The 13,974-nt window shown below is 33.5% G+C and overlaps 1 protein-coding gene across 1 annotated transcript; it reads left to right on the top strand.

Moving 5' to 3' along the window:
* Positions 1-564: 564 nt before the first annotated feature.
* Positions 565-10,550, top strand: LOC306845740 (RNA-binding Raly-like protein; the record flags this gene model as incomplete). Its single annotated transcript, XM_079378712.1, has 8 exons — positions 565-820; positions 6,726-6,798; positions 6,922-6,969; positions 7,726-7,880; positions 8,363-8,476; positions 9,396-9,544; positions 9,671-9,708; positions 10,163-10,550. The coding sequence occupies 7 exons, from the start codon at positions 565-567 to the stop codon at positions 9,701-9,703; spliced, it is 828 nt and encodes a 275-aa protein (XP_079234838.1). The 3' UTR covers positions 9,704-9,708; positions 10,163-10,550.
* Between the last annotated feature and the right edge of the window lie 3,424 nt (positions 10,551-13,974).

The raw sequence follows: 13,974 nt of genomic DNA on the forward strand, positions 1-13,974 counted from the left end.
TGCTCAACATTCAAATACTCGACTAGTGCTTGCTGTAACCCTCCACCTTCCCCAGCTCCACCTGTATAGATCTGCTGTGGGGTGATTTCATGCATGTTCTACACGGGGGTTACTTCATATATGTTATATGTGCAGCAACATGTATTTCCTACATGCTCAAAGCAGCATGTCTGTGGATGTTTTGGAAGTAGAAAGTCTTGGTACTTGCAACAGCAGTGTAGTACACTGTAAAAAAATAAATCCGTAAAAAATAAATAATTATTAAAAATAAAAAATCCTTCATCATAAAGTATATTGTGCTCTATTTTTACAGATTTTTTTAGAGTGCAGATGCATTCCGCCAAGACCAAAAACATTAACATTGGCATGAATATTACCATGCTAAACTCTCCAAGAGTTGTCAGGACAGAGATACAGTTACTTTACAATTGTACTTTACAATACAATTACATTTAAAAAAAATAGTTCTAGTTCTCTGATGTATGGCAAAAATATAAATGTTAAGGTTTCAAACATTTTTCTTTAATATTTGTTTTATGTGTGTTTCAGGACATCCTGAGAAGGATGACTGGGAAATCTCAAACCAGCAATATAACAAACAAGACAGATCCTCGCTCATTGAATTCCAGAGTGTTCATTGGTAACCTCAACACTGCTGTGGTCAAGAAAACTGACATTGAGCTCATTTTTGCCAAGTATGGGAAGATTACCGGCTGCTCTGTGCACAAGGGCTTTGCTTTCGTCCAGTATGCCTGCGAGAGGAACGCTCGATTGGCTGTGGCTGGTGAGAACACTAGGGTGCTGGCTGGACAGGCCTTAGGTAAGTGAAATTTATTTCTCTTTTTATTTATGTAAATGATTGGAGTCAAACAGGTGATTGAAAATGAAAATGAGGAGGAAGGTAGAAAGAGCAGAGCAGGAGAAAATGAGAAAAGGACAGAAAGACGTGAGATCTACAGAGACAGTTCATCTTAGGTCATAGCCGTTCCCATGGCTACCTGGTAAATATTCATCATCCTTTATTAAATATGAAACTCCTGCTGTCAATGTTGCAGCAGTGGTTTGAGTTGAACTCCGATGTGTCTTTTGTGCTGGACTGATTTTTCTTAAAGTTACTGTGACTTTTTTTTTTTTGAACTGTTACATTTTTTTCCCAGATGACTTGATCTTCGCTTGTGAAAAATATTAGATGCTTGATTTTATACAGAGCTGAGCATTTTTAAACAGTTTTTTTGTTTAATTTCATTAAAAAAAAAGTATTCAAATGGCTTTGGTTGGTTTTAGATGCTTTTAGGCACTTTCCAGTTTGTCATTTGAGAAATCATTGCTCCTCATTTTAATATAGCTATTATAAATAAGTAGTAACCAAAGCAGCCTTGTATTTTTTTAAATAAACATACAGTGATACATACATACATACATACAGAAATGAGAAAACAGAATACATACTGTTAGTTCTACAGAAAGAACTGGCACCTGTAGTTACCAAAATAATTCTCTTTAAAAAAGTCAACATTTTTATTCACAAAGCAACAGGAACAACAAAGACAAATGACATTTTGAATGGGAATGTACATTGGGAAATCAAGCAGCCCTTTCCTGCAGAATTAGCAAGGCTACGCTACTGATTTGTTCCTGGAAAGTAGAAAATCATTAGTTTTAGGAATCTATCCTAACTATTTTTTCTATGGTGAGTTCATTTTGTCTGTGAGTCATATTTACAGTGTTTTATTGCCTCCCTATGTTGACAAGAGGAAGTACAGGTGAAGCTAAAAAAAGCTCAAAAAATGTGACCCTGGACCACAAAACCAGTCATAAGTAGCACCGGTATATTTGTAGCCATAGCCAGCAATACATTGTATGGGTCAAAATGATTGATTTTTCTTTTATGCCAAAAATCATTAGTATATTAAGTAAAGATCATGTTCCATGAAGATATTTTGGAAATTTCTTACCATAAATATATCAAAACTAAATTTTTATCTGTACTATGCATTGCTAAGAATTTAATTTGGACAATTTTAAAGGCAACAATTTTCTCAATATTTTGATTTTTTGCACCCTCAGATTCTAGATTTTCAAATAGTTGTATCTCAAATGTGTCCTACCCTAACACACCATACATCAATGGAAAACGTATTTATTCAGTTTACAGATGATGTAAAAATCTCAATTAATTTAACTGTTTTCAATGCTATATGTTTAATAACTGAATGTGATGCAGTGTGCAATTTTTGCAGTGTTTGTTCATAAAATGTCATTTTACTGAATAAAAATAGGCCAATGTCAACCACTAGATGGCAATATAAATATACCATAGACATCCATGGCACTGCAGTGGCAAAAACAAATCATAACAAATGCTTATTGTGGAGGATTTATTCATAACTCTTGACCCCATTCAATTCATGCATATTGCTTTTACTCTAAAGTATAGCAGAATCTAAAAGTACTCCATAAAAATACTAAAATCTCATAAAAAACACCATTTGATATCTGTCTGATTATTTGAAGAACATGCACATATGAATAAACCATATTGTGTCAAACTTAAGATTTATGTAAGCTTCAAAAGAGAATGAATCAGATATAGAACCTTAAAATTCTCTAGCAATTTAGAATCTCCCAGACCTCAGTATAAGACTTTGCAATCATTATTTTCTTTAGCTTGTCTTAAAAGGCTTTTATAAGAATATCAGTGTCACAGTGTGTATTCATGTCATGTATAATTAGTTTTTCTATATCTGAAACCCTCTGACAGATATGACAGAGCCTGTCGTTAATTCAAAGGAAAAGGCATATTCCTGCATGAATAGCTTCCGGGCTTATAATGTCAATAACTACCAAGAATTTTCAAATGAATGACAGCAGCTGTGGGATGCTGTTCTTTTGATGTACAACATGATCCAAGAGCAGAGACAATCTGAGACAAGACTGTAAACTGTTGATATATATTTTTACTAGCCATACATTTATCCATGCTGTATATGTTTGTAAAATATATGTATGTTCTCATACAGTGTATATGGTAGATAAACAAAAATGTTTTTTTGTAAATAATGATTTATTGATTTAATCTGTTTGTATTGATGCAAAACCACAGTATTTATTGAGTCTTGATTAGATTTCTTTCATATTTCTATTGCATATTTGTCAACACCCCCGTTATGTGTCGGTGGTACAGTCTGGAATGGTGCATGCCTGTATGCTGAACTCTATTCATTCAGTCTCTCACTGTGTCACTACGGTGAAGTGAGTTCAAAGGAAAGGAATCATTTATTCCTCAAAATATAGCATACACAACCTAATGGACATGTACAGAAGAACAATGCATAAAGGGAAGCGGAATCAGAGATGTAAGTATTTTACAGACAAATAAGTTCCATATTTCAAGTGCTTTTAATACTGGATTTGCAACAGAATCAATAAAATATAAATATGTATAATAATACTTTAGCAGTCTTGTAAATTAAAATGAAGGTTTTTAGGAAATGTTAGTAATTACATAATATTATTGTTCTGTTTTTCTTGTTTGATATATTAAGTCTGTTTAAGTATTAATAAATACATTTAATAAATGCAATTAAAACATACACATGAAACATTTGTTTGTAATTAAGCGCAGGGGAACTCCTGTGGAAAGCATCTTCTAAATGACCAAATGTACTTATATGTTGTAAAAAGTGATCAAATATGCAGCTGTTGCCTTAAGGAGTTATTTCTACTTTATCTCAAATTAAGTTTAAGTAAAAAAAGAAAAAAAAGAAAGAAAAAACTATTTTTTTGTTGTTGGTGCAATCTAATATAGTTGTTACATTTAAAAATATTAAAATACAAATATATTAAAATATTATATTATTTAATATAATAATATGCAATAATATCATAAAATAATATTATTTATAATATTAATTAAAAAATTCATTTTCAGTTAATTTCAATGCTGCCAGATGAAATATATTTTTAAGATTATAAATCTTTTCTTTTTCTTTCTTTCTTTCTTTCTTTCTTTCTTTCTTTCTTTCTTTCTTTCTTTCTTTCTTTCTTTCTTTCTTTCTTTCTTTCTTTCTTTCTACATCATTTTGGTCAACCTTGTTGAAAGCTTTCAAGGAGGAAAATATAAGAATCTTGTACTAGTTAAAAAATGTTGTGACCTCTCTGAAATGATAACCTGCCTTTAATTTTTGTCAGAGGGTTCAGTATGTGTTCTCCACATTAGAGTACAGGACATCACCTTTTTTTCTCCTTGACTACAGAATTTACTCCTTTAACTTTTTCATACTCTTTGACTTACTCCAGAATATTTGAAATGCATTAAAATGTTAATTAGTCATTTATTTTTTGACTAATTAACATTTTCAGAAACACAATTTCCCCAGAAGCTGTTAAATTTGAATGCGAGTTGCATCTGTTCATGATGAGCATCCATGTTTTGTGTGTGTCTAATCAAAGACGGCACATCAAAGTTACAACGCAAAGTTTTGTAGCTGTGCACACACAAGACTCCAGGGATAATATGCGGCACTGAAAATGAATATGATGTCCTCAAGTGTACAAACCGTTCCAGAAAATTGCGCACATCAGTCACCGAATTACATCATGCCACAAAGGAATGAATAAAGGAAGTGAAAGAGATGTTTGATAAGTAGGTCATGTATGGAAAACACTCATTAGTGAAAGAGATACATCAAATACCAGAGGTGTCTGAATAATATTCATAGGCTGTAGCTAAAACAGAACTATATGAATTATGTGTCTGCAAAGTGATTTTCTTTGAAAACAAATAAAGTTCTTGAAATTCTTTCTTGCTTAGTCAGGTATCTTGAGTCACTTTGTTTACTGAGGTTTATCAGAACAGATATTTCATTTAGAGTTTAGCATTCAGGCAAGTTTAGGCATAAGACTTCAGTTATGTCTCGTCAAATGAATCACTCAGAAAACTCTTTTAAGCTGACAGCCAGACACATTGACATTAAGCAGAGGTCATCACTAAGAGAAATGCCAATCTTTTCAATCTAAGCCTGACAGAACTCTGAGAGAACAGCATACTGAGCAGAGGAGGAGGCCTGTTGGTAAAGTCAGATTAAAGTATTGATATGGCTCCACGTCTGAAATATGGTGGTATTTTAGATGGTCGGCACATATCGAGTGAAATGTCTGGCGTGTCGTGGGACCATCCACTGATTATTGGATGATTCAGCCTGTTTTGGATCATATTGTCTCCCAAGAAACCATTATTAAGATCTCACAAAACCATTATCGAGAACATAAATGACTTGCTTCCCCATTAATGTCTTCAAAGAGACTCAGTTGTTCCTGTAACTCAAACAGTAGAGAATTGAACTATAGTGTCAAGTGTTTGATTTGCCAGGGAATGTATGCACAAAAGAAATGTATGGATTGAATGCAATGTAAATGGATCTGGATAAAACTGTGTGCCAAATGTATTCATGTAAATCAGTACAGATTAACCATTGTGTCACCGTTCATCATCTGAAAGTTCATTGTGATTAAACTAATGGTGACTTCCTTTTGAACATCAAACACAAAACAATTCTTGACCCCATTCGGTTCATGAACCTTTGATGCAGATTACTTTACCTCAGAAGTATACGAGAACCCAGAAATACTCGAGCAGAATATTAAAATCTCATCTTAAACCTTCTGATATTTGCTTGACTATTTCAAAAAAATGTATTGTGTCAAAAGATTTTTTTTTTTTAAACATAATAAAAAAGAATAAAAAAGAAATAAATAAATAATTAAAATTGTATTTATAATAATATTATACAATATATTTGGATAAAAGCATCTGCTAAGTGACACTTTAAATATAGTAATATATAATAATAATCTTTTTTTTTTTAGTAAATGATGAAAGAATTTTCATTTTTGTATCAACTATCCCTTTCTATGTTTTTCTAACATTTTAGACATCGACATCAAACACATGAAGAGAACTTCTTTTTTAAAAAAGATTTTGTGTTAACGTAAAACTAATGATTATGTTTCCATGGAAAACGTCCGCTCTCATCGCAGAAGGTTAGCTGTAATTAGAAACTGCTAATTAAAGAGGATGAAACAAACCTGATCTTCCCGATCAACCGTCCCCCCCCCCCCCCCCCGCTTCTCAATTGCTACGTTTGAATGTATTTTCCAATATATTCATTCAAATGTTTTAAAACTTCAATCTCATAAATATATTCAGAGCGTGACTGTCTCCATTTGAAAGGTCTGTATGCTTACATAATGAATTTGGCTCAGTCAGGCAAAGACTAATCTAAACTCTGAAAGTGCACTATACTTTTCTTCACAGATTTAGTGCTTTGTTTTGTGTTTCATCAGAGTGAAGGCTGAAATTGCTTGCAAATGTCTTAAAGCCCCGAATTGTGATTTAGTCAGGCACTCAGTCAGCCCGTCCTTCTGGATAACGTGCATCAACGTGACCTTGAAAGGCACTCAGGAGTGATTGTGCATCTGTGTGTGTGTGTGTGTGTGTGTGTGTTGAGGCTGTTGCTTTGATAGCTTCTTTCTTTCTGATGAGACAGATGAGAGCCATCAGTCATTTATTCTGTGGCATAATGCCTATGCACTTTCTCAAGGTGCAGAGGCTTTTCTAAGTCCATTATATTCACCAGCCATTGTTAGTCATTCATTTGAAGGAGACTATGATTAAAAGGGAAAGCATTACTGTTTTTGTACAATGTCCTTTGCTCTTCCCGCAGACATTAACATGGCTGGAGAACCACGTCCTTACAGGCCAAAAGTGGGATCCAAGCGACCTTTCTCCTTATACAGGTGAACCACCTAAATTGAAAAAAAGAAAAAAAAAATCAGCATTTTTTCCATTGTGATCAGTAGATACGAAAAGATTGAAATAACATTTTTCTCATCTTTTTTATTTATTTATTTATTTATAAGTGGCTATGAATTTGATTATGATTTCTACAGGGATGATTTCTATACCAGGTATGTTTATGCATTCACTTATGCAAATGCATGAATTCAAAGCTAATCATTTTATACAGTTACACTAGTGTTTTAGTTGAATTGGTAAGATCTGTTCTTACAGGAGCTTTGTAATACGTTTTTGTTAATTAAATTTTTTGTTAAGATCCACCTTGTCTTGTATGACCTTTTCTCTGTTATGAAAAACTGAGGTAAGGTGAAGAAAAAAATAAAAGCTAAAAAGTAGAGGAAGAGCTTCCCCTAATAACCATAATTAATGTAATTTTATTGGTTTGACTTCGATCCTTTGCTCAGGCTAATGATGAGCAGTCCTCTCCTGTGAGACATTAGCTGAATGTCAGAAAGCTGCTGGGTCGTTAACTGAGCAGCGCAGACACGCCGGTCATCTTGCCTCTGACATTTTCATGTGTTTGCTTTCACTCCTCATTTGGCAGAGCTGAGTTTTATACATCTCCATGGAAAATATATGTGTGCTAATAAGCAAAATTCCTTCAGTGAGGTTATTTCAAAATATGCAGGTAAAAGCTAATTATGCTCATCATGTGTTATCTCAGGGGAGAGGGACTAAAAAGTGATCTTGCTCTTTTGCATGTAGACTAAGACTATTCTCTTTATATTATATCTAGGTTAAAGTGTAAATGATGCTATTTTACATTTTAATAACAATAATAAGTTTAATAAAATAAGAGCTTGATACACTTTTTAATGATTAATAATAATAATATAAAATATTTTTACAAATATTTTTCTTTTCAGAATTTTTGACATTCATGGGAGATTAGCACCATCCCATCGGGCTATGATACCTATCAAGCATTCCCGTTTGGTTGCACTGTCAACACGCAGGACAAAACACTCTTTCCAGCCAAAGATGTCCACCTGCTCTTCTTATCTAAGAACGCTGTCTTCAGGTGCCTTATGCTCTATGGATTTGTCCATCATTCAATTTGTCAAGTCAATATCATTTCAATTTCCATAATCATATTTTTAGCACCTAGAACACTCTGCACTCTTAAAAATAAAGGTTGTTTATTGGTATCGATGGTTCCACAAAGAACCTTTACCATCAATGGAACCTTTTTATTCCACAAAAGGTTCTTTACAGTGGAAAACAGTTCTTTAGATTATTTTAAAAAGTGTTTTAAGAACTGTTCATCGAAAGGTTCTTTGGGGAACTAAATCTGGTTCTTCTATGGCATCACTGTGAAACCCCCCTTTTGGAACCTTTATTTCTAAGAGTGTGTAATCAGGCACCTTTAATGTCCATACAGTTCATAATCTACTTCCAACCATAACCATTTTAAAACTAAAAATAATATTTTACAGCAATGAGCTGATAAAACCACAGTGATATATATTCATCCTCATCATTGTTTGTTTGTTTTTATCCAAGTGAAATCCGATCAGCTCCTGATAATCAAACAAGAACTGTCCCAGATAAAGATTAAGATCGATTCCTTACTGGGGAGGCTAGAGAAGATTGAACAGAAGCAGTTAGCAGAGGCAGGTAAGAGGATGAAATGAACATTGCTGTCAGGGTAGAGGCCATGTTGGCAGGAGGTAGATTAAAAACACTTGTCTTCATCACTTTCAGTGTCAGTACAGGAAATCGAAAACAGTACCACTCGTGTCTTCACACACACACAAAACTTGGACTAGGAGAGGAAACATCCACATACCTGTGCCAGTTTGCAGCCGTGATTGCCAGAATGTAAAAAATAGATTTTTTTAAAATTTATTATACCAACCTCCTGAAGTACTAAAATGTACATTTTGTACCTATGTTGTACCTTTATAATATGCTGACCATCAAAAAAAACAAACAAACACAGGTGGTCATGGGAAAGCCAAGTAGCTTTTCCACAAACTGAGGTTAACATAGAAGGTCCACAGTGTCTTCCATCCAAATACAAAACACCATATATTATATAATATGGTGATTAAAGGAATAAACATTAATTTAACAACATTAGACTTAACAAAACCCTCATGTACAAGAAACATACTAAAAACATTAGTACTAAAAACTAAATACTAAAAAACTAACATACTAAAAAACTTTTTTTATGCATGAAAAAAACATCAAATATGCAGTATCTCACACATAAATCTGGCATTTTTTTTCTCTGTAAATGATAAAATGACTTCTTTTTCATGTGAAAATTTGACAGTATTTATTATAAAATGACACTAAATGGCCTGTTAGATTTATTACATTTTGTTTTTACCACAGAGAGTAAGGGAATTTACCATAAACTAATTAACAGGTTTTCACTATAGCATATTTACAGTCTATTACCATTAAATTCAATAACTGTAGTCATTTCTACAGTTTATGTTTTCTTTAATATTCACCGTAGCTGTTGGCCACACTTTAATCTCATTATCTCATTCACCTTTCTGTCCATGATCTCAAAATTGTGTAGACGCCCACAGGAAGCACGAGAAGGCCTATCAATCTCTCTATAGCGAGACAGAAGAGGATGTGGATCAGGAACATCATGAGGTAGTGGGGTCTTGGGGAGTGACTGATGAAGGTGATGACGGATATAATGATAGGGCTAACAGTGAACTGGTGAGCTGTCATTGAACTCATCTGAATGTGAAATGACATTTGTTTTTATTTGATATATCAGCAAGACCCATTTGTATAGGATATAATTGTGTGTGTGTGTGTGTGTGTGTGTGTGTTAAATCCCAGATAGAAAACCACATATCTGATGTAGACAACTGAGCAAGGTTTGTACCACCTTTATATTTAAAATTATTCTCTCTTTTTATTCGACATCATCAAAAAAGTATATTACCTCTGTCTTTCAAGACTTTTGTGAGATGTACTGATGTCATTATCGGTGATTCGAGACTCTCTGCTGTCCATGTAAGAAGAATATAATATTGTGCAATTTATTGCTCTCTTTATTTTCAGTCAGACTTGAGCATTCGTAAGCAATGCCCTGTAAATTAAAAGTCATTTTAGCCATTCATATCTACTGATCTCTGTGAAATATCTCATCATTTGACCTTCAGTATCCAGCAAACAGAAAGTCCTCTTTTGCTTCATTCAGTGTATAACCAACTGTTTCTTGTAAAATACTTAAGAATGTATTGTGTATAGCATAAACAGAAATTCTGTGATATTTCTATATTTAAAAAAATATAGAAATATTTTATTTTCACGTTTTTCTGTCTGTAGGACTGGGACCAGTACACCTATCAAGTTTACTATTTTTTGGAAGATATTCAGATGGAATTGTTCACCCTTTCATGTCTATTTATTTATTTATATGTATTTTAAATTAATTCAACTGGTCATAAATGTACATACTTGAGTATGTATAGTCAGACAAAATGAAGGATGAAAACTGTAACTTAATATGTAAAATAATTAATGTATTTTATCTAGCAAATGTGATCAGTTTCTGTGTCATTGTCATAAAGGTTTACAAATAAATGAAAAAATGAAACTGTATGTGCATTTGATTTTTTATGGACATTAATTATGTACAGAATTAAATAATGTTCATTGAATGCACATTTATGTATATGTAAACTATAATGAAATGATTTATGTCTCGCCCATTATTAGGAACATAAGCTCTGTTTACATATCTATTTCTTTTTTATTTTTATTGTAGTTTATTATAACTTATCTGAAAAGTGTGGTAAAATTATGTTTGTGTTGTTAATATTGTGTGACGCATTTGTGAAATAAAATCGACCAGACATCAATTGTAGCAAGTTTTTGACTTTTGGGTATTTAGCTTTTAAGACTCAACTGAGCTCATTTGAAACTTCTGTGTTAGAAACGAAAACCGTCAATAGGAAGTGACTTCGCACCCAACTATCTTGCAATGGAATGCAAGAAGTTTAATTGCTAATGGACAAGAGTTTAAGAAATATATAGCAAACCAAGAGAATGGTCCAGATATAATATGTATACAGGAAACTTGGCTTAAACCACAACTTACTTTTATAATTCATGGTTATGTCGCAATTCTGAGAGATATACATGTAGGAAATGGTGGTGGGGTAGCAACCTTTATTAAACAAGGAATTGGGTATAGAGCAGTTGAGGATGATAGAGAAATAGAAGTTGTGGTGGTGGAAATATGGGAAGGCTCACGGAGTATTAGAATAATTAACTTTTACAATCCATGTGATAGGTTAAACAAGGATACTCTAGAAATTATTGGAGGGGATGGGAAGCAAAAGGTGGTGTGGTGTGGTGATTTTAATGCTCACAGTTCGTTATGGGGAAGCGCAAAAACAGATAATAATGGAGAGATCATTGAAGACATGCTAGATTGGGGAGGATTAGTTTGCATTAATGATGGCAGTTATACTAGAATTGATTTATCAAAGGGAAGACATTTAGTGTTAGACTTGACAATAGTTTCTGAAAGCTTAGTTGGAAAGTGTGAATGGAAAGTATTAGATCATAGTACAATAGGTAGTGACCATTTTCCTATTTGCAGTAAAGTGGGAGTAGATATAGTTCAAAACGTGGGGGAAAGAATGCCAAGGTGGAGGTTTGAATCAGCTGAATTCAAGCAAAATGAAGGAAATAAGTAATTTTATGATGGATGATGTTTTTAATAATAAAATATGTCAGGTTCTTCAGAGTTCAGCTGTAGAAGTAATAGGTAAGAAGAAGGCTGGCAGCAGGAGGAAAGCTGTGCCATGGTGGAATGAGGAATGTAATGAGGCAATTATAAGGAGAAATAAAGCCCTTAAGAGGGTAAGAAGGTCACTTAACTTTAATGATTTAGTTTATTATAAAAGGGCACAAGCTATAGTGAGAAGAGTAATTCCGACATCTAAAAGAAATTATTGGAGAGAATTTTGTAAGCGAATTGGTGAAGACATTGAAATTAATGAAGTATGGAGTATGATAAGAAGGATGGGAGGGATACAAAGAGATCATAACATACCTGTTTTAATACATAATAATAGACACATTTTAACTGAAAGTGGAAAAGCAGAGGTGTTGGCAGAAACTTTTGTTAAAGTTCACAGTAACTTAAATCTATCAGAGCACTTAAGGAAATATATATAGGGATCAGATATTAAGTAAATATCCTCATTTATTGGAGGATAAAGGACCATCTGGATGTACATTGGGTTCAGATTTTACCTTGTATGAATTGAAAAAGGCACTTGAAGGGGTTAAACAAACTTCTCCAGGTAGAGATGACATTTGTTATGAGATGATAAAACGTTTATCAGAAACATCGTTAGAACTAATTTTGAGCCTTTTTAATAAGGTTTGGGAGTCAGGAAAGTTACCAGCTGACTGGAAGCATGGGATCATAGTGCCAGTTGCTAAACCAGGCAAGGACCATATGCAGCCAAATAACTACAGACCCATAGCTTTAACATCTAATTTGTGCAAATTGATGGAGCGTATGGTTATGAGTAGACTTGTATATGTCACTGAGAAGAAAATTTTTGTATCACCATTCCAAAGTGGATTTAGGAAAGGACGTAATACAATGGACTCTATAATATGCCTGGAATATGAAATAAGAAAGGCTCAGGTAAACAAGGAAGTTATAGTTGGGGGATTTTTTGATGTCGAAAAGGCATATGATATGATGTGGAAAGAGGGACTTTTGATTAAGTTAGATAGAATGGAAATTAAAGGAAGAATATATAATTGGATCAGGAATTTCTTGTTCAATAGAACTATACAAATAAGAGTGGGTACTGCATTTTCTCAGATACATACAATAGAGAATGGAATACCTCAGGGTAGCGTTAGCAGTCCAATTCTGTTTAACTTAATGATTAATGACATTTTTACAATGGTTGATAGTGGGATAGGAAGATCGTTATATGCAGATGATGGTGCGTTGTGGAAAAGAGGGCGTAATGTTGCATATGTGGAAAGGTGTATGCAGACTGCTGTTAATAATGTAGAGAATTGGGCAAATTAATGGGGTTTCTGTTTTTCTGTAGCAAAATCGCTCAGGAGATATGTTTTAATAAAAGAAGAATCAATCCTACAGTTAATATTAAAATGTATGATCAAGAGTGGGAGCAAACATCAGTTGTTCGATTTCTAGGAATATGGATGGATTCGAAGTTGAATCCATATCCAGAAATTGGTGGACAAATGCAAAAAGGCGTTAAATGTTATGAGATGTCTAGCAGGAGTTGATTGGGGAGCTTGCAGACAGTCCCTTAAAAGAATATATTGTGCTCTGATAAGATCGGCTATTGATTATGGCAGTATGGTATATAGCTCTGCATGTAAAACACAACTTTTAAAATTAGAGGCAATACAATCACAAGCAATGCGAATTTGTTTTGGAGCTTTTAGATCATCCCCATTATCAGCAGTTCATGTAGAGATGGGAGAGACATTCGGAGCATAAATGTCCATAAAGGGACATTCGGATAATCATTCAGTTAAAATGGTGTTGAAGGACTGTCGGGAATATGAATTTAAAAAGTTATCAATCTTTGGATGGAAGGCCAATGAGGAAGCAAAGAAAATGGGTTTAAGTGACATATATTGCCCCTACTGTGGCTAGGTCAGCCATTCCTCCTTGGCTTTTCCCAATGCCTTTGATTGATATCCAATTGCATAAAGAAAAGCATAATAATGAAACAAGTGTATTAGAAAGTTTAGTTGTACAGAAATATTTAGATTTTACTTATTATAGTGCAGTACAATTATACACTGATGGTTCAAAGGATCCAGACTCTGGGAAAACTGCTGTATATATTCCTCTATTCAAAATTAAAATGTCAAAAAGAACTTCAGATCATATTTCTGTATTTGCTACAGAACTAATAGCAATCTTATTGGCACTTCAGTGGATAGAAGAAATACAACCAACAAAGGCAGTAATATGCACAGATTCTCTTTCAGCACTAAACAGTTTGTCAAGTGGAAAATCATTAGCAAGACAAGATATGATAAATGAAGTAATACAAAGTCTTTTTAGAATAAGACAGTATGGACTTCTGGTAAATTTTGTGTGGGTACCATCACATATG

This window comes from Barbus barbus, assembly GCF_936440315.1.
Source record: "Barbus barbus genome assembly, chromosome: 26".
NCBI lineage: Eukaryota > Metazoa > Chordata > Actinopteri > Cypriniformes > Cyprinidae > Barbus > Barbus barbus.